This window comes from Oncorhynchus tshawytscha, linkage group LG05, assembly GCF_018296145.1.
Source record: "Oncorhynchus tshawytscha isolate Ot180627B linkage group LG05, Otsh_v2.0, whole genome shotgun sequence".
NCBI classification, from domain to species: Eukaryota; Metazoa; Chordata; class Actinopteri; order Salmoniformes; family Salmonidae; genus Oncorhynchus; species Oncorhynchus tshawytscha.
The window spans coordinates 52,609,578-52,631,049 of NC_056433.1; the positions used below are offsets into that span (position 1 = coordinate 52,609,578).

General features: G+C 43.5%; 1 protein-coding gene across 1 annotated transcript; it reads right to left on the bottom strand.

Annotated features, from left to right (window-relative positions):
• Positions 1-2,451: 2,451 nt before the first annotated feature.
• On the bottom strand, positions 2,452-21,408 carry LOC112250833 (transmembrane protein 161A). The gene is made up of 12 exons (XM_024421309.2): positions 21,185-21,408; positions 20,456-20,559; positions 20,124-20,210; positions 19,902-19,993; positions 6,727-6,883; positions 6,237-6,388; positions 6,059-6,122; positions 5,733-5,876; positions 5,510-5,623; positions 5,213-5,387; positions 5,000-5,096; positions 2,452-4,379 (listed from the first exon to the last, which is right to left on the bottom strand). The coding sequence occupies exons 1-12, from the start codon at positions 21,185-21,187 to the stop codon at positions 4,081-4,083; spliced, it is 1,488 nt and encodes a 495-aa protein (XP_024277077.1). The 5' UTR covers positions 21,188-21,408; the 3' UTR covers positions 2,452-4,080.
• Between the last annotated feature and the right edge of the window lie 64 nt (positions 21,409-21,472).

Sequence of the window (21,472 nt, forward strand, 5' to 3'; positions counted from 1 at the left end):
AAACACACAATCAAGTGTACATGAAAATGACTAAAAAGCAACAAATTTGAAGTTTTTGAAAGGCCAATCCCAATTGTTGTGGCAGGATTGAAATGAGCAGTTCATGCTTGAAAATCCACAAATATCGCTGAGTTAAAGCAGTTCTGCATGGAAGAGTGGGACAGAAATCCTCCACAGTGATGTGAGAGGCTGATCAATGAATGCAGAAAGTGTTTGGTAGGAGTCATTGCAGCTAAATGTGGCACAACCAGTTATTAAGTGTAAGGGGGCAATTACTCTTTCACACAGGGGCATTGGGTGTTACATAACTTTGTTTATAATATTAATGAAAGAAAGTATGTAATTGTTGTGTTATTTGTTCACTCAGGTTCCCTTTATCTAATATTAGGTTTTGGTTGAAGATCTGATATCATTTTGTGTAAAAAAAGATGCAAAAATAGAGAAACTTTGAAAGAGGCAAATACTTTTTCACAGTACTGAATGTATTATATTTCTATGGTTGGTTGCCTTTTGCAGATTTCAAAATACAATTCTAGGAAAAGCACACAGTTTGGAAGCAAATGCCTACCACTGAAAAGAGAAGTCTGTAGAACCAATAGAAACAATGTTTTCTCAACAACTTCCAATTTGTAGCTAACAGAAGCATTGTTTTTCAAAGTAGCTCATCTTGAGATAGGCTATTGCCACGACGAGCGCATCGGACATCACCGTGAGTAGCCTATAGGGCCAGATTAAGAAATCACAGGCCCCGGGGCTTTAGGTTCTTTTCGATTTGTGGTCAATTTACTGTTTAACAAAAAGCCCCTTTATAATAAAGCCATAAAAACATTTGCCATGTGGCATAGGCTACAGTGGAGTACATGCATTTTTAGGATTTCCACACATGGAGAACATTTTTAGCAGCTTTTTAAAAATGCATTTCATGCAATTCTACGTCATTTACATGACAGAAGACATTAATTGAATCTTTTTAATTTCACACAAATGACCAAAATGAGTGGCTACTCTGACACTGACAAGCTGAGCTCAAGCTGGTCTTCAATTCAAACATACAATAGCCAGGTCAATGAAGCAACACACAGATTGTACAATATTAGGAGGAAATATATACAGTATACAGTATATATATATATAACAATGGCTACAGTAGGCTACTAAATCAAATTTCCATTGGCACACTGACTTACCTAATGATGAAGCCATAGGCTCAACTGTAGCCTATGCCACATGGCAAGCATTATTATGGCTTTATTATAAAGGGGCTTTTTCTTCAACAGTAAATTTACCCCAGCATCAAATTGCATCTTGGTGCACAGATTTGTTTACAGATCATGATGGTGTACTCGGAAGGGGGGGCTATAACAACAAAGACCCAGGGCCTATGATTTCTTAATCCAGCAATGGAGGGTTTGGTGTGAATGTTAGGGAGAAAATTCTCCCAATGAAGTCAAAGTACTCAGATTAGCAGTTTTGCCATCATTGTAAAATGCTCCATGATTTCAAAAGCATCACAAAGGCAAATGAATGATGAGATTAAACAGGGGGGGAATATTTCTTAAACATTTCACTCAAAGTTTTCCATCACATCATATAAAAATCTGTTGTTAAACTGTCAAAGTATTCTGTTACTGCAAGAGATATTTAGGATCAGAATCTCAGCCATCCATAATACACACGGTTCCTAGGTGTTAACTGCTCCCCTCTCTGGTAAGTTTTCTCAGTGTTTGAGCACGATTTCCTCCATTGAAGCATATCCCAACTCACCGGCACATAAAGGCTCAGACAAGGGGCCGTCCCACTCTAAATTGGGCATCTTTGTGGGTTTTGACTGGATGTGGAAGTCAAATAATATCTCCAATAAATCATGTCAGCTCTGAATAACACCCTGCGGGCCGCAGTCTGGCTGTGACACATCTGAGGGAAGGCTTTGTTACTTATTGCCAGCGATATCTGACAGAAGTTTGCTGTACAATATCCAGCTGTTTCTAACCATATCATTCCACAGTAGGAGTGATATCCAGAAAAATATATACAATTTGTTCCGCCTCAATGTTAAATTGTGATACTGCATCACATTGCTAAAAAGCTAAATGAAATTGATCACACAAAAATCTAAATATATTTAACACAAATATATTAGATTGTTGGAGGAATAAGTGCAGTGAAATTATCAACGATTAAAATATTATCCACAGCTGGATATTGTAAGAGGTGAGGGTCAATTCAGCAGCTAGACACCATTGTCATGGATGATGTATTTTGTCAAATGGTAAATTAACTTTGAAAAAGCCCTTTCTTTTCTCCCACACTATATGATATACAAGACAAGTCAGTGGGAGAAATGAAAAGCTAAAATTGTAATTAAAACATTTCGCTGGGATAATTAAAACATGTGGTATTGGCTAAGGTGTGACTAAGGTGTGATTAATCACCGATAATAAAAAGACAAGATTTAAAACAAGAGTTTAATAATTTCATAAGCCAGTAACATTTGCCACACAGACAACAGAATAAAACATTTTGTATACAACTAAAAGTTCAAACCATGCATTCATAAGTCTTTTGTTGAAAAAAACATTTATACAAACCACACAACGGAAAATTAATACCAAACATTCAATCAATCTGATTTTTTTTTTTTTAACACAGAAATCACACTTTCCAAAAACAAAATGACCCAAAAGTCCAACAGCATGACACCTGTACCTTTCCAACATGATCAGTGGCAATGGAGTATAAATAAGTCAATCTTTTTTTTTATTTTAAACCGTTGACACTACAAAATCAGCAACACATTTCAGACCTAGGTTTAAGTTTTAGGCAAGATTTGTTCTAAGCCTACATCATCCTAAAAAGGGGCAATCTGCAGTTGCTACATAAAATGTTTCACTTATAAATTGTACCCATTGATTCTTAAAGAATATAACTTATTAATGCCTCATGAGCTCAGTTCAACTGTTCTACCCCATCAGAACCAAAATAAGCTAGTTTTACTCCAATGTTTGTAAACAAAGTATATAGAAAACTATATAGCCTCAAAACACGGTTAAAACTATCATTTTGATATCATGGATGGTCAGTCCTTGCATCCATAGCTCTGTCTATACATTCAAGAGTGGTTACATTTTCCCTCCCCATCCCTCAGCTTTTACCAAAACGGGCGGGGAAGGCGCTTCATTATTGTTTCAACTGCTGATTGACGCTTTAAGTGTAAATGGTTGTTTGGCAGCAAAACAAAAACACAGGAAATACTTTGTTCAAACAAATTCAACTGACAAACTTTGTTGGGACTGAAAGATGGTTGCTAATACAGGTAAGATTTGCCAAATCCAGGCTGGGCTGGAGTGTTATTGAATGATACAGATAGATAGCTGTTATCACCAGTCTACTATTTTGCAGAAAAAAAGAGATATCTTATCATTGACTCAAAATCCCTGAGTTTCCAGGCACTTAGAATTCTTCACTGAATACCTCCATTAAAACACAGTAAAATATCCTCAGTGCTTTGTTTTAAAAGGTGGGTAACTAACGATTAAGGAGAATGGACGGTCGAGTGGTGATGACTGCTGAATAGACTGAACTCCACGGCTTCATTACAATCAGTACGGTACAGCAGAACTAAAGGACGAAAATAAATAAAGCATCAAGCACTTCTGAAATCAGCCTCTACTAGCAAACTAGGCTGGAAGTATTGGTACCTTTTCCTACTAGAAACAGCTCATTTGCAACATTTCCTGATACAATATGATAAAATTAAAAAGTAACACTGGCTTCAAATGCATTTGTTAAAACAGAGAAATGTGATACATAGCAGTTGGACAGAATCCAGTCCACATTATACAGCATTTCATCATAGTCCTGGTCCAGGTCTAAGGGTCTGACTGGGCCCACAGGACAACAAGGTAGTAGTAGTAAGGTGTCAGCATGTCAGAAACCATCACATCCCTTTTGATATCGGTGACACCTTTGTTACAGTAACAGACAGGAGCACACACATCCTGTCCATTTGTTGTATTGAGTTTGACCTGCCTGGAACACTGGCACGGTGTTAGCTAGAGATTAAGGGTAGTGTAGTCCTCTTCAGTTCTGCATGAGGTACTGGTGGAAGTAAATGCCAAACAGGCTGCTGATGACTTGGCAGGCGGCCACCCACCAGGTGAGGAAGGCAAAGAGGCCTCTGAAGAAGAGGGGGGTGAGGACGGAGCGCAGGGCCGAGAAGCCCTCGGTTAGACGGGCCACCGTGGCCTGGATGTCCTCCTCCATGTCCTCCACCCCCTCTTCGTCCTCCTCCAGCCCTGGCAGGACGGGAGAGACCGTGGGCATTACCAGGGCAGGGGTCACCCCCGGAGCCTGCTCTGCGCCACTCCATGAGAAGTCACCTGAGATACAAAAAAGTCAGTAGGAACAAATGGGTGTTACAACAAGACATTTGAAAGGCACAACTGAAATACATTACATTTCCATGGATCAAGCATTGTGATGAAACTGTTGGTATATTATCATAACTCCCTATTGTTAAATTTTAGAATGCAGATTCTCAGCATTTACGTAGGGCCACCTAAGGCCTCACTAAAAATCGGATGAGAATTTGTGGTTCGCCTACAGTTTAGCAGCTGTTATAGCAGTATACCAAAATGATTATGCTACTAGCTCCTAGCAACGCAGTCAAATGTCAAACAGCTAACATGTAAAGAAAAATACAACAAAAAAAGGCAAGGAATCAAGAACGACAGGATGAATCCAATTAACAACCCAAATAGCACTGAAGCAGTATCAAAATGCAATCTATGCAAATGTACATCAGCGGAATTTACACAACAGCTAAGAATGACATGCACAGCAGTAGATATATTAGTGAGATATGTGAAGAATCCAGTGTATCAATAAATACGCAGTGTGTATAAATAAAGTATTATTAGAATATAAGAAAAAGCAAGGAATCATTTTTTTCCCCCCTCAAAGCTAGTTGTTGCCATGTTAGGTACTGTACATGTCTTACCAAGGGCCTTCAGAGCCAGAGTAGAGAAGAGGATGAGTAGAACAGGGACCATGTACTGCAGGGTGACTATGGTCAGGTAGCAGAACACACGGGTCACCTGGAAGGACAACAACGTCAAAAGACTCATGGGTTTAAGGTCTCATCTGGTTCTCCAAACAACTCAAAAGAATTGCTTTCACATGAAAACGTTGCCATTTAGATGTGTTGTCGGACCTTCCTCTGGATGTCGATGGCGGCAATGCGGCCCGCCTCCTTCTTCATCTGGTCCACCCACTTCTGGGAAAGGTTGAGGTAGGCTTGCATGTGGTAGCGGGTGAGGGCCAGCCTCAGGCAGCACAGAACCACCACTGTCCACAGACGAACACTGTCAAACACCGCACTTGACATACTGGGAATATATCACACACACACACATACGAGATCTGTTAACACCTTGAGAAGGAATCAGCACAAGGGTGCCAAATGGTCACATTTGTAATATTGGAGTCCAGGAAACAAACACACACTTACAGGGTGACTGAGGTCTTCCCCATTGGAGCGTTCCCCAGGAAATCCCTAGCAATGGGTTTGATCCACAACACGATCACCACCACTGGGGCCAGGAAGCTCATGTGCAACAACATTCTATGGGAAGCAGAAAACAGCACAACACCCAAACAGTAAGACATTACTAGTCAGTGGAACCAGTTGGTTATTTGGTTTCACAGTTAAATAAGTGTTTATGTGTTCTTACTGGATGAATGGGCGGTCTGAGTTCATCTGAACTGCGTCCAGGTGCGTCTGGGCTAGGCGGAGGCCAGGGAAGGCCAGCAAAGCACCAATAAAAGCACAGATGGCAGCCAGACCCAACTTCACAGTCAGCTTGGTCACAGGGACTCTGATGGGAGTCCAAATATAATAGCAAACATAAAAGGGGCACATTTGCCAACACAGATCACTAAAAGCATATTGTCGGTCAATGAATGACTGGCAACTATTCTATGGACCCAAGTTGTGATTTTAATTTTTGAAAAAAAAAAGAAAAGAAAAAATTCAACTGTCCAACTAAAAGATACTTACGACCACTCTGCAAAGCCTTGATGTTTTGCGAAAACCTCAAGGTTGTCAAAAAGACTGTTAAAACCTGCAATACAAATGATGAAAAAGCCCAAACTGAAATGATAAAATTAACTAAATAAATGTGTTATACATAGCCTAATGGGGCATGCCATAGTAGGGGTTAATGTAGTGCACATACCAGGCTCCAGGCCAAACTCCAGGTAGTCCTCTCTGACCACCAGCACCAGCATGGCCACCAGCAGAGACAGGAAGCCAAAGGCCAGGCACACCGAGCGCTCGCCTCCCTCGTCAGACCTGAAGTAGTGGCCCATCAGGGAGTGGAGGGTTTTCCTGTGAGAGTTAAGGGAAACACAGGGACAACCGGACAGTCCTTTGGAAACAAAACAGCTCCAATCAAGGAGCAGCACAATATTGATGCATCCAAATATTTTTCTGGCACAGTACATGTTTGGGTTATTCATTTACCAGGGTCCCACTTTGTAGAAATTGACGAACACAGTTCTTACATAATAACATTGGCAAGTACAGTGAGTACAACTTCAGTTAGTCTAAGTTTACATTGTAACATAGTACTTACAGCTGTTTTCTTACGAATAGTTCATAATAATACTTTTTAAAAATTGTAATACAATTGTGGGCTTCCAGAGCGAGGGTGAACTGAAGGATACAGGCAGCAGAGAACGGTCAGCACACACCAGATGGCCCCAATGTGGACCTCCTTGGCAGGGTCCACTACACAAAAGTAGCCCTCAGTGAAAAGGTAGATGCCCATGGCATACACTGCAAAGTCAATCAACCACTGGTACTCCAGGAAGAATCGCAGTACTGAGAAGGGGAAAGGAGAGGCAAAGCAGAAACATTGTAAGGAAAAGATCAGGCCTAAAATACAAAGCCAGCTAAGGCTTGAAGGGCATTTCAGTTTGTAGTAGTGGTGAAAAAACAGCTAGCTGGAGCTCGTCTGAGCGGTCAGCCACATCCTTTCCCCTATACAAGTCCATTCCTAATTGTAACACAAAGATTACCCCTACGATGTGTGTGTGTGCGCGCACAACTGTGTGGTGGGGATCAAGAGACAACAACTCTGGATATGGACACATCTGCCTTGTTCTAGCCTGACAGCCTGTAGGAAGTCAGAACCTTAACAATCAGCATTTCGTACTAGCGGTGAGGGAATTCCCAGCCGACTGCTCAGACGAGCTCCAGCTAGCTGTTTTTTCAAGGTTCTTCGAATCGTTGGGATTCTGATCTGGCTACAGTGATGGCATGCGTACCAGTGAGCTGCGAGGCCTTACGCACCTCTCACATCCTACAGTCGTCCAACCCAGCTCCAGGCCTCCTCAGCGGTCAGGGAGTGACCACACTAGGGTTGGGTGATAACCAGATTTTTACGAGGACCTGCGTCATGTGCAGGAAGAGATCAGGAGGGCGTACTCACCACCGCTGGAGCACCATTTCTGCCGCTACTCTCCTGACCGTCACCACTCTAGGCCCCCCGGTTAGAGCCATCGTCCCCACCTTGGGAGTGCCAACACAGCCTATACTCCCCGAGTCAGCCAGGCTCCCTACTCCACGAGAGACACTACTCCACGAGAGACACTACTCCACGAGAGACACTACTCCACGAGAGACACTACTCCACGAGAGACACTACTCCACGAGAGACACTACTCCACGAGAGACACTACTCCAGGCCTCTCCAGGCAGAGCACTTGCCACCTCCATGGGACCATTGGGAATTCCACTATGGCCAGAGGTGACCCAGTTATTTACCAGATCGTCGTCACTCAGGCCCCCCTGGCTGGAGGCGTATATACAGTTGAAGTCGGAAGTTTACATACACTTAGGTTGGAGTCATTATAACTCATTTTTCAACCACTCCTCAAATTTCTTGTTAACAAACTATAATTTTGGCAAGTCGGTTTCTTTGTGCATCACACAAGTCATTTTTGCAACAATTGTTTACAGATTATTTCACTTATAATTTACTGTATCACAATTCCAGTGGGTCAAAAGTTTACATGCACTAAGTAGACTGTGCCTTTAAACAGCTTGGAAAATTCCATTCCATGGCTCGTGATTAGGCGAATTGGCATAATTTGAGTCAATTGGAGGTGTACCTGTGGATGTATTTCAAGGCCTACCTTCAAACTCAGTGCCTCTTCACTTCACATGATGGGAAAATCTAAAGGAATCAGCAAAGACCTCAGGAAAAAAAATGTAGACCTCCACATCCTTCGGAGCAATTTCCAAACGCCTGAAGGTACCACGTTCATCTGTACAAACAATAGTAAGCAAGTATAAAAACCATGGGACCACGCAGCAGTCATACAACGCAGGAAGGAGAAGCGTTCTGTCTCCTAGAGATGAACGTACTTTGGTGTGAAAAGCGCAAATCAATCCCAGAGAAATGTCCTTTGGTCTGATGAAACAAAAATAGAACTGTTTGGCCATAATGACCATGGTTATGCTAGGAGGAAAAAGGGGGAGGCTGGCAAGCCGAAGAACACCATCCCAACTGCGAAGCACGGGGGTGGCAGCATCATGTTGTGGGGGTACATTGCTGCAGGAGGGACTGGTGCACTTCACAAAATAGATGGCATCATGAAGAAGGAAAATTACGTGGATATATTGAAGCAACATCTCAAGACATCAGTCAGGAAGTTAAAGCTTGGTCGCAAATGGGTCTTCCAAATGGACAATGACCACAAGCATACTTACAAAGTTGTTTCAAAATGGCTTAAGGACAAGAAAGTGAAGGTATTGGAGTGGCCATCACAAAGCCCTGACCTCAATCCTATAGAACATTTGTGGGCAGAACTGAAAAAGCGTGTGCGAGCAAGGAGGCCTTCAGGGTAGTCCTCTACTCGCAGTGGGGACTCCCTGGTGGTCAAGGTGGATTCTTGGGTGTCCAATGTTCGAATGTTCCAGCCCTACCCGGCCTTCAGTCTCTGAACTTAGTTGCAGGTTCACACTGTTCTGACTTAGGTTCCGGGACTTCTGCCTTAGAATGGAATATGACTGGGGGCCTAGCACTATGATCCCTGCACTAATAGCCCCTAAGTTTGCTGCTCTGCCAAGTCCTAAGCAACTTACCCAGATATGTCCCATGTTTGCTCCACCGTCAGGCCGGGGGCCCCTGCAGCTCCCTAGCCCACCAGGTTTAGAGACGCGTAAGAGCTAAGCCCTAAGTTAGCTGCCCCGTTTGCAGTCTCCTGCCTTAGTTGGACGGCAGATCCCTAGCTTGCCAGGCTTTCAGCCTCCTGACCTGCTAGGTCACAAGTTTCCTGTGCTAGGCTCTCAGTCTTTACCACCAGGTCCTCAGTTGTACTAGGTCCGCTTTCTCCTGCCCTAGTCAGCCCTCAGTCCCTAGCCCATGTGAGCCATCAGGTTCCTACGCCGCTAGGCTCAGTTACCTAATCTACCAGTAGGCCCAAAGATCTACCACTCTCCCAGCTCTCAGTTGTTCTCCCCGGCAGACCCAGGGTCAGTTCTCCCCGGCAGGCCCAACGTTATCAGTACTAGGCTCCCAGCCATCTGCCGTTCTAGTTTCGCTGTCTCCAGCTTTAGTTAGACCTCAGTCCACTGCTCCGCCAAGCTATAAGTTCTCTGCCCCACTAGGTCTGCAGCCTCTGCCCTCAGTTGGTCCACAACCCCCAGCCTTAGTCAGCAAGGAGACAGCTCAGTGCTACATGCCAAACCACTTGTCCTAGTTCTAGGCCCTTGGTCTCCTGTCCCCTTAGGATCCGGGTTATCTGCTCCTCTAGGTGTGTAGTCCCTGCCTCTAGCCAGTTCGCAGCCTGTCCTAGCGCGAGGCTACAAGTTCCCTGCTCAGCTAGTTTTGTAGCCTCCCGCTATATCTGGCTTGCAGTCCTCAGTCTTAGTATTGCTTTCAAGTCCCCTGCACTGCTAGGCCCTCAGCCCCCTGACCCAGGGTGGCTGCTGTCTCCAGTTCTGGAGGGCCGCCGGCCTCCTCTGCACTGGTTGACCCTCCGTTCAGTCGCAACTCGGAGACCACCTGACAGTCTCCGAGGCCTAGCCTGCACCTGCCTCCGGATCGTCTAACTTCGGTCTGTAACGTCTGAACCGTTTGGGCTACACACTAATATACAGTACTAGTCAAAAGTTTGGACACACTCATTCAAGGGTTTTTCTAATTTTTTACTATTTTCTACATTTTAGAATAATAGTGAAGACATATGGAATCATGTAGTAACCAAAAAAAGTGTTAAATCTAAATACATTTGAGGTGAGATTCTTCCAAGTTGCCACCCTTTACCTTGATGACAGCTTTTCACACTCTTGGCATTCTCTCAACCAGTTTCATGAGGTAGTCACCTGGAATGCATTTCAATTAACAGGTGTGCCTTGTTAAAAGTTAATTTGTGGAACCTCTTTCCTTCTTAATGTGCTTGAGCCAATCAGTTGTTTTGTGACAAGGGGCTAAAGTGGGCTAAGTCCATATTATGGCAAAATCAGTTCAAACAAGCAAAGAGAAACGTACACAAACGTCATATACAGTCCATCATTACTTTAGGACATAAAGGTTACTTAATCCGTAAAATTTCAAGAACTTTGAACGTTTCTTCAAGTGCAGTCGCAAAAACCATCAAGCGCTATGATGAAACTGGCTCTCATGAGGACCGCCACAGGAAAGGAAGACCCAGAGTAACCTCTGCAGCAGAGGGTAAGTTCATTAGAGTTACCAGCCTCAGAAATTGCAGCCCAAATAAATGCTTTAGAGTTCAAGTAACAGACACATCAACATCAACTGTTCAAAGCAGACTGGGTGAATCAGGCCTACATGGTCGAATTGCTGCAAAGAAACCACTACTAAAGGACACCAATAAGAAAAAGAGACTTGCTTGGGCCAAGAAGCACGAGAAATGGACATTAGACCAGTGGAAATCTGTCCTTTGGTTTGATGAGTCCAAAATTGAGATTTTTGGATCCAACCGCCGTGTCTTTGTGAGACGCAGAGTAGGTAAACAGATGATCTCCGCATGTGCAGTTCCCACCGTGAAGCATGGAGGAGGTGGTGTGCTTTGCTGGTGACACAGTCTGTGATTTATTTAGAATTCAAGGCACACAATCAGCATGGCTACCACAGCATTCTGCAGCGATACGCCATCCCATCTGGTTTGCGCTTAGTGGGACTATAATTTGTTTTTCAACAGGACAATGACCCAACACACCTCCAGGCTGTGTAAGGGCTATTTGACCAAGGAGAGCGATGGAGTGCTGCATCAGATGACCTGGCCTACACAATCACCTGACCTCAACCTAATTGAGATAGTTTGGGATGAGTTGGACAAAAGAGTGAAGGAAAAGCAGCCAACAAGTGCTCACCAAGACCGCTGGAAAATCATTCCTCATGAAGCTGATTGAGAGAATACCAAGAGTGTGCAAAGCTGTCAACAAGGCAAAGGGTGGGTTCTTTGAAGAATCTAAAACATATTTTGATTTGTTTAACACTTTTTTGGTTGCTACATGATTCCATGTGTTATTTCATAGTTTTGAGGTCTTCACCATTATTATACAACGTAGAAAATAGTCAAAGGAAAAATCCTTGAATGAGTAGGTGTGTCCAAACTTTTGACTGGTACTATATATGGAGACTGTTTAATGCCAAAAATATGGGGTTAAATACATGTAAAAAAAAATAATAATGTCTCCTGATCTTTCTTATCTCTCTCAGATATAAGAGAGACACTTCAGAACAAACTTCTTTTTTATATATTTTGGGGACTCTTATTCAATGTGCTTCTATGTGCTAATAGCAGTAAGACCCTAAATAATTTCAAATTGTTTATTTATTTATTTTTTTAGTTCAAGGGGTTTTAAACTCAAAATCAAAAAGCTAAATGATCCTTGATATGACCTTCTTAAAACAATTCCATACAGCTTAGTAGAACCCCCCCTCCCATGGATTAGACAGGGCTTAGACTCTGACAGGTTAGCGACTAAGTCCCCCGGTGCAACCTTTTTCAAGTTGCTTGGATTTATATAAGAAATCCAAGGGCAGCTGTAAAAAAGGCCATGCCTGTGCACGGGACTTTCCCCACAGTCCCTTAAGGGTGGATCACTCTCCATCACAGCTGTCCATCACAGCCCTTCGTTTTCAGCCAATCAGTGGGCTTGGACACGCATGTGGACACTGCACCTGCCCATTCTAGCTTACACAAGAAGAGGACACAGGTTTGTGTGACCAAGTTACTTTACTACATTTGTAGTACTGCTGTAATTATGCACCTAATTCCCTTGTATATTTAAGATGGCCTACAGCTGGTGGAAATTGTGTATATCATTATTGCATTGCTTGCATGAGTATTTATGCACAATATGTTAGTTTAGAAATTGTTATTTTATAGCTTGTAATGTTTGCACATTCTACCACTGCGCATTCATAGTTCTCACTAGTGCTATGCCATGGCGAGTTTCTAGAAGTTTCAGGCGGTCCTCGAAGCTTGCGCGCGCAGAGTCTGATGTACGACTCTGTAGGACCAGAGACAGACCAGATAAGATCTACATCAGGCCAGAGAGAGAGGGCTATAAATCGTGCCTGTCCGAGTTACTAGTTCTCTCTCTGCTATGTGTGTATGTAATGCCATTATGTAAAGATCCTGTTGTATTGCTACATTATTATAGTAGATCTTATCTGGTCTGTCTCTGGTCCCACAGAGTCGTACATCAGACTGTACAAGTGCGAGCTTCGAGCACCGTCTCTGAAACTTCTATCAGGTTCTAGAAACCTGCCATGGCATAAGAAACTATGAATGTGCAGTGGTAGAATGTGCATACACTACAAGCTATACTATAATAATTTCTAAACAAACATATTGTGCATAAATACTTATGCAAGTGATGTAATAATGATATACAGTGGCAAGAAAAAGTATGTGAACCATTTGGAATTTCTGCATAAATTGGTCATAAAACTTGATCTGATCTTCATCTAACTCACAACAATAGACAAACAGTCTGCTTATACTAATATCACACAAACAATATGTTTTCATGTCTTGATTGAACACACCGTGTAAACATTCACAGTGTAGGGTGGGGAAAGTATGTGAACCCTTGAATTTAATAACTGGTTGACCCTCAATTGGCAGCAATAAACTCAACCAAACGTTTTCTGTAGTTGCGGACCAGACCTGCACAACAGTCAGGAGGAATTTTGGACCAGTCATCTTTACCAAACTGTTTCAGTTCAGCAATATTCTTAGGATGTCTGGTATGAACCGCTCGAGGTAATGCCACAGCATTTTAAATCGGGTTGAGGTCAGGACTCCGAATGGGCCACTCCAGAAGGCGTATTTTCTTCTGTTGAAGCCATTCTGTTGTTTGATTTACTTCTGTGTTTTGGGTCGTTGTCTTGTTGCGTCACCCAACTTCTGTTGAGCTTCAATTGGCGGACAGATAGCCTTACATTCTCCTGCAAAATGTCTTAATAAACTTGGGAATTCATTTTTCCGCCGATGATAGCAAACTGTCCAGGCCCTGAGGCAGCAAAGCAGCCCCAAACCATGATGCTCACTCCACCATACTTTACAATTGGAATGAGGTTTTGATGTTGGTGTGCTGTGTCTTTTTTTCTCCACACACAGTGTTGTGTGTTCCTTCCAAACTCAACTTCAGTTTAATCTGTCCACAGAATATTTTCCAGAAGGGCTGTGGAACTTCCAGGTGCTCTTTTGCGAACTTCAGACGTGCAGCAATATTTCTTTTGGACAGCAGTGGCTTCATCCGTGGTGTCCTCCAATGAACACCATTCTTGTTTAGTGTTTCACGTATCGTAGACTCATCAACAGAGATGTTATCATGTTCCAGAGATTTCTGTAAGTCTTTAGCTGACACTCTAGGATTCTTAAACTCATTGAGCATTCTGCACTGTGCATTCTTGCAGTCATCTTTGCAGAACAGCCAGGAGAGTAGCGACAGTGCTGAACTTTCTCCATTTATAGACAATTTGTCTTACCGTGGACTGATGAAAATCAAGGCTTTTAGAGATACTTTTGTAACCCTTTCCAACTTCATGCAAGTCAACAATTCTTAATCTTAGGTCTTCTGAGATGTCTTTTGTGTGAGGCATGGTTCACATCAGGCAAGGCTTCTTGTGAATAGCAAACTCAAATTTTGTGTGTGTTTTTTATAGGGCAGGGCAGCTCTAACCAACATCTCCAATCTCGTCTCATTGATTGGACTCCAGGTTAGCTGACTCCTGACTCCAATTAGCTTTTGGATAAGTCATTAGCCTAGGGGTTCACATACATTTTCCAACCTACACTGTGAATATTTAAATGTATTCAATATAGACAAGAAAAACACAATCATTTCTTTGTTATTAGTTTATGCACACTGTGTTTGTCTATTGTTGTGACTAAGATGAAGATCAGATCAAATTTTATGACAAATTTATGCAAAACTCCAGGTAATTCCAAAGGGTTCATACTTTTTCTTGCCACTGTACACAATATGCACCAGCAGTAGGCCATCTGAAATATTCAAGGGAATTAGGTGCAGGATAACAGTAGAGCTACAATACAGACCTATAAACTAAACAGCTAAGCATTACTAAACAGCATAAAATCCCCAGTCGTAGACCCCACAACTTACTTTCCTGGATGCACACGCAATGTTCCTTGAATAAACAGTAAACTAGGTCACCAGCCAAAACTTGTGTACTCTTCTTGTGACATCGATAAAACTCTGAGCTACAACGGGCAGGTGTGGGGTCCACATGCGTGTCCAAGCCCACTGATTTAAAATAATGTAATGGCGCCGTAGGGGATGGCTGCCGTTTTATGGGCTCCTAACCAACTGTGCTATTTGTGTTTTTTTCGCATTGTTTGTAACGTATTTTGTACATAATGTTGCTGCTACCTTCTCTTATAACCAAAAAGAGCTTCTGGATATCAGAACAGCGATCACTCACCTCGAACTGGACAAAGATTTTTTTTCTTTAATCAGTCCGACGCGAAGGATATACTGCTTCTCTGAGACCAGGCCCAAATCTCTGTCATTCGCATGAAGAACAGATGGAAATACAGGGGGCGGAGATTAGGGAGCCTTGTGAGAATTTGTTGTTGAGTGGGTAACCCACCTCTACCATGAGTTCAATTAGCCAACGTGCAATCACTGGAAAATAAACTGAATGATCTTTGTTCGAGACCATCTTACCAACAGGACATAAAAAATTGTAATATCTTCCGTTTCAACGAGTCGTGGCTGAATGACGACACGCAAAATATACCGCTGGCTGGGTTATCCGTGCATCGGCAGGACAGAACAGCTACGTCTGGTAAGACGAGCGATGGGGGAGTGTCTATTTGTCAATAACAGCTAGTGCGCAATATCTAATACTAAGGTAGTCTAGAGGTATTGCTCACCTGAGGTAGTGTACCTCATGATAAGCTGTAGACCACACTATCTACCAAGAGTTTACATCTATATATTTCGTAGCTGTCTATTTACCACCACAATGCTGGTGCTGGCACTAAGACGTACAGCTTGTTGAGTGCAAAGGCTATAAGCAAACAGGAAAATGCTATTCAGAAGCGACGCACCTAGTGGCCGGGGACTTTAATGCCGGCAAACTTGTGTCCGTTTTACTTCATTTCTACCTACATGTCACATGGGCAACCAGAGAGGGAAAAAAACTATTGTTCACCTTTGCTCCACACAGAGATGCATACAAAGCTCTCTCCCTCACCCTCCATTTGGCAAATCTGACCATAACACTCCCGATTCCTGGTCACAAGCAAAAACTAAAGCAAGAAGTACCAGTAACTTGCTCAATACAGAGGTGGTCAGATCAGGCGGAAGCTAGGCTACAGGACTGTTTTGCTAGCACAGTACACGCTGATTCGGTGAGCGAGTTTATTAGCAAGTGCACCAGTGATGTTGTACCCACGGTGACAATTAAAACATTCCCCAACCAGAAACCGTGGATTGATAGCAGCATTCGCGCAAAACTGACAGCGTGAACCACTGCTTTTAATCATGGCAAGGCGACCAGAAACATGACCGAAGACAAACAGTGTAGCTATTCAATCCGCAAGGCAATCCAACAAGCTAAGCGTCCATATAGAGACAAAGTAGAGTCGCAATTCAACGGCTCAGACATGAGATGTATGTGGCAGGGTCTACAGTCAATCACGAATTACAAAAAGAAAACCAGCCCCGTCGCAGACACCGATGTCTTGCTCCCAGACAAACTAAACAAGTTCTTTGCTCACTTTGAGGACAATACAGTGCCACGGACACCGCCCGCTACCAAAATCTGCGGGCCCTCCTTCACCGCAGCCAACGTGAGTAAAACATTTAAAAGTGTTAACCCTCGCAAGGCTGCCGACCCAGACGGCCTCCCTAGCCACGTCCTCAAAGCATGCGCAGACCAGCTGGCTGGTGTGTTTACAGACATATTCAATCAATCCATATCCCAGTCTGCTGTTCCCACATGTTTCAAGAGGGCCACCATTGTTCCTGTTCCCAAGAAAGCTAAGGTAACTGAGCTAAACGACTATGCCCCGTAGCACTCACTTGCGTCATCATGAAGTGCTTTGAGAGACCAGTCAAGGATCATATCACCTCCACCCTACCTGACACCCTAGACCCACGCCAATGTGCTTACCACCCCAATAGGTCCACAGACGACACAGTCGCAATCACACTGCCCTAACCCATCTGGACAAGAGGAATAACTATGTAAGGATGCTGTTCATCGATTACAGCTCAGCATTTAACACCATAGTACCCTCCAAACTCGTCATTAAGCTCGAGACCCTAGGTCTCAACCCCGCCCTGTGCAACAGGGTCCTGAGCTTCGACGGGCAGTCTCCGGGTGGTGAAGGTAGGAAAAAACATCTCCATCCAACTGATCCTCAACACTGTTGCCCCACAAGGGTGCGTTCTCAACCCTCTCCTATACTCCCTGTTCACCCATGACTGCGTGGCCATGCACGCCTCCAACTCAATCATCAAGTTTGCAGAAGACACTAGTGGTAGGCTTGATTAACAACAACGACGAGACGGCCCACAGGGAGGAGGTGAGGGCCCGCTGAGTGTAGTGTCAGGAAAATAACCTCACACTCAACATCAACAAAACTAAAGAGATGATTGTGGACTTCAGGAAACAGCAGAGGGCGCACCCCCCTATCCACGTCGACGGGACAGTAGTGGAGAAGGTGGAAAAAGTTAAGTTCCTCAGCGTACACATCATGGACAAACTGAAATGGTCCACCCACACAGACAGCGTAGTGAAGAAGGCGCAACAGCACCTCTTCAACCTCAGGAGGCTGAAGAAATGTGGCTTGTCACCAAAAAACAAACTTTTACAGATGCACAATCGAGAGCATCCTGTCGGGCTGTATCACCGGCTGGTACGGCAACTGCATCGCCCACAACCGTAAGGCTCTCCAGAGGGTAGTGAGGTCTGCACAACGCATCAGCGGGGGGAAACTACCTGCCCTCCAGGACACCTACACCACCCGATGTCACAGGAAGGCCATAAAGATCATCAAGGACAACAACCACACGAGCCACTGCCTGTTCACCCCGCTATCATCCAGAAGGCAATGTCAGTACAGGTGCATCAAGGCAGGGACCGAGAGACTGAAAAACAGCTTCTATCTCAAGGCCATCAGACTGTTAAACAGCCACCACTAACATTGAGTGGCTGCTGCCAACATACTGACTCAACTCCAGCCACTTTAATAATAAAAAATTGGATGTAATAAATGTATCACTAGTCACTTTAAACAATGCTACTTTATATAATGTTTATATATCCTACATTACTCATCTCATATATACAGTTGAAGTCGGAAGTTTACATACACTTAAGTTGGAGTCATTAAAACTTGTTTTTCAACCACTCCACAAATGTCTTATTAACAAACTATAGTCTTGGCAAGTCAGTTTGGACAACTACTTTGTGCATGACACAAGTAATTGTTCCAACAATTGTTGACAGACACAGTGAAATAATATATCACAATTACAGTGGGTCAGAAGTTAATCAACACTAAGTTGATTGTGCCTTTAAACAGCTTGGAAAATTCCAGAAAAGAATGTCATGGCTTTAGAAGCTTCTGATAGGCTAATTGACATCATTTAAGTCAATTGGAGGTGTACCTGTGGATGTATTTCAAGGCCTACCTTGAAACTCAGTGCCTCTTTCCTTGACAGAGGAAAATCAAAAGAAATCAGCCAAGACCTCAGAAAAAAATTGTAGACCTCCACAAGTCTGGTTCATCCTTCGGAGCAATTTCCTAACGCCTGAAGGTACCACGTCCATCTGTACAAACAATAGTACGCAAGTATAAACACCATGGAACCACGCAGCCACCATACTGCTCAGGAAGGAGAAGCGTTCTATCTCCTAGAGATGAAAGTACTTTAGTGCGAAGTGTGAAAAATGCAAATCAATCCCAGAACAACAGCAAAGGACCTTGTGAAGATGCTGGAGGAAACTGGTACAAAAGTATCTATATCCACAGTAAAACAAATCCTATATCGGCATAACCTGAAGGCCACTCAGCAAGGAAGAAGCCACTTCTCCAAAACCGCCATAAGAAAAGAAAAGCTTTGCTGCAGGAGGGACTGGTGCACTTCACAAAATAGTTGGCATCATGAGGAAAGAAAATGATGTGGATATATTGAAGCAACATCTCAAGACATCAGTCAGAAAGTTAAAGCTTGGTCACAACTGGATCCTGGACTTTGACAGCCTCCACTGGTGGTAAGGGTAGGCAACAACACATCTGAAACGCTGATCGTCAACACGGGGGCCCATCAGGTGTGCGTGCTTAGTTCCCTCCTGTACTCCCTGTTCACCCACGACTGGAAGGTCTGATCACAGACAACATTGAGACAGCCTATCGGAAGGAGGTCAGAGACCTGGCAGTGTGGTGCCAGGACAACAACCTCTCCCTCAACGTGACAAAAGGAGCTTATCGTAGACTACAGGAAAGGGAGGGTCTACCACACCCCCATTCACATCGACGGGGCTGTAGTGGAGAGTTTCAGATAACTTGGTGTCCACATCACCAACAAACTATAATGGTCCAAACACACCATGACAGTCGTGAAGAAGACCAGTTGCATCACCGCCTGGTATGGCAACTGCTTGGCATCCGACCGTAAGGCACTACAGACGATAGTGCGTAAGGCCCAGTACATCACTGGGGCCAGGCTTCCTGTCATCCTGGACCTATATACTAAGCAGTGTCAGAGGAAGGCCCAAAAAATTGTCAAAGACTCCAGTCACCAAGTCATAGACTGTTCTCTCGGCATGGCAAGGGGTACCAGAGCAGCAAGTCTAGGTCCAAAAGACTCCTTAACAGCTTCTACCCCCTAAGACTGCTGAACAATTAATAAATTGGCCACCCTGACAATTTATATTGACACCCCCCCCTTTCTTTTTACACTGCTGCTACTCGCTGTTTATTATCTATGCATAGACACTTTACCCCAACCTACCTCGACTAACCTGTACCCCCGCACACTGTCTCAGTACCGGTACCCTCTGTATATAGCCTTATTGTTATTTTATTGTGTTACTTTTTATTTTATTACGCAAGTGTATTTAGTAAATATTTTCTTAACTCTATTTCTTGAATTGTTGGTTAAGGGCTTGTAAAGTAAGCATTTCACAGTAAGGTCTACACAATATATATTCGGTGCAAGTTACAAATACAATTTGATTTGATCTTTGATTGTCCGAAAATGATGGGCTATGATTGACAGCTAAGATGGAGAGATAGCCACCCTAAAAGGATTTTGGGGAAAGTCCCGTGCACAGGCATGGCCTTTTTTACAAGTGGTGCTTTTGTTTATTTACCAAGGGCATCAAGGACGCCGACTGGAGCTTTTTCTAAGTGAAGGTCAATGTCCTTGGGAACTGTGAGAGGCTTGCTGTCCCCATTCTGTCTCCTACAAAACAGAAGTAGTCAGCAAACATTTCCTTTAACAGCCAGTCTACCACCATAAGAGTGATACAAAGGCAGCAGACACCAGTTGTACTGTATCATCATGCCCCCTCCCACCTGTCCCCAGCTCACACCTGTCTCTCTTGCTGGGCTTGCTGGGCATCTGTTTTCCAGCTAGGGCACACAGCTCTCCCTCAGAGGGGTGTTTGAACCGGAAAAGACTGAAAGGATAAAGTTAGATTTGTTTAAAAAATATATACACACCCCAAGTAAGTTATTAGCTAGTAGTAGGGTCACAGTTGTTCTTTCAAATAAATGGCCCCTGATAAGGTCTAAGAGTTTATCATGGCCTTATGATCATACCAGGAATGTCAGACCCTTACCATGAAGTCAACATTACCAAGACATAGCTACACCCCATCTCCAAAGCCACTTCTGTATATGACATTTGTGTACATGACTTTACCTGCCATTGCACAGGAGCCAGCGGGCAAATGAACAGTGTGGAGCCATTCTCTGCATGATGCTAGCAGCCAGCAAGCTGACCACCAGCTGCACTCCAATCAGCGCCTGGTCAGTGAGAGAGAAATTACACACACTTGGTTAATCAAACTAAAGTACAAAAATGTGTTAACCCAACTTTTATAGACAGCCAACATGGAATTTCCAGATACATTTTTCATCTGACACATCAGCTGCTATGCATTTCAAAGGAGTCGCTACTAACGTTACATCTGCCAAAGGGTGGGGGGCGCACTCCCTACCGTGTCAGTCATTCAACTTTTCAACGAAGAAACCAAATCCTCTACAGCCAATGAAATAAATTGCCCAAGATAGCCACGACAGGAGGTATAGTGGCTGTGAAGGTTTAAGTTAACCATCCATGATAGCAGCCCAAGCAAGATAGCTAACTTATTGTGCAACGTGTACATAACTAGTAAAATGAATGGAAAGAGTCATTTATGCTGCTAGCTAACTTCAAACTGATACCCAGCCAGCTATCAACTTGCAGGGAACCTATAGCTAGCTAACTTCGTTACCTTACAGGTATTTGATCATGCTAAGCTAGCTAGCTAGGCTAACTATTTTGTAGTCAAATACGTGTAACAGTGGCTAAAAGCTAGCTACTAGCATTAGCTAGCGAAGCTTTACATGCTGGGTGCAAGTGGCTACAGCAAAAGATTTAGCTACTCACCATCTCTTCAATTATCCGAAGTTTTTTTCGTAGTGTTAGCTACACACGCGTGTAGGTAGCTTTCAGTGTCTTGACAGCTGATGACATGTGAAACTCGGGCTGCATTCAGTACATAAAAACGTAATAGAACGTTTCATTTGAACCAAAACGGGTCTGTACACTAGGAGCGCGTACGTATCTCAAAGTCTGTTCAGGAACGTAAAAGAACGTTTTGGGAAAACGTGTGTTCAATACAAACTGTTCCGCAACGTAGCAAGCGGTCATGCTAATTGAACGCACCCCCGGATT

What these genes read in the sequence shown, in the direction of transcription:
- LOC112250833 (XM_024421309.2), bottom strand. An exon ending in AAGCCCAGCAAGAGAGACAG is followed by an intron (nt 19,994 to 20,123) that starts GTGTGAGCTGGG and finishes TCTGTTTTGTAG; the next exon opens with GAGACAGAATGGGGACAGCA. An exon ending in CCATCGACATCCAGAGGAAG is followed by an intron (nt 5,097 to 5,212) that starts GTCCGACAACAC and finishes TTGTCCTTCCAG; the next exon opens with GTGACCCGTGTGTTCTGCTA.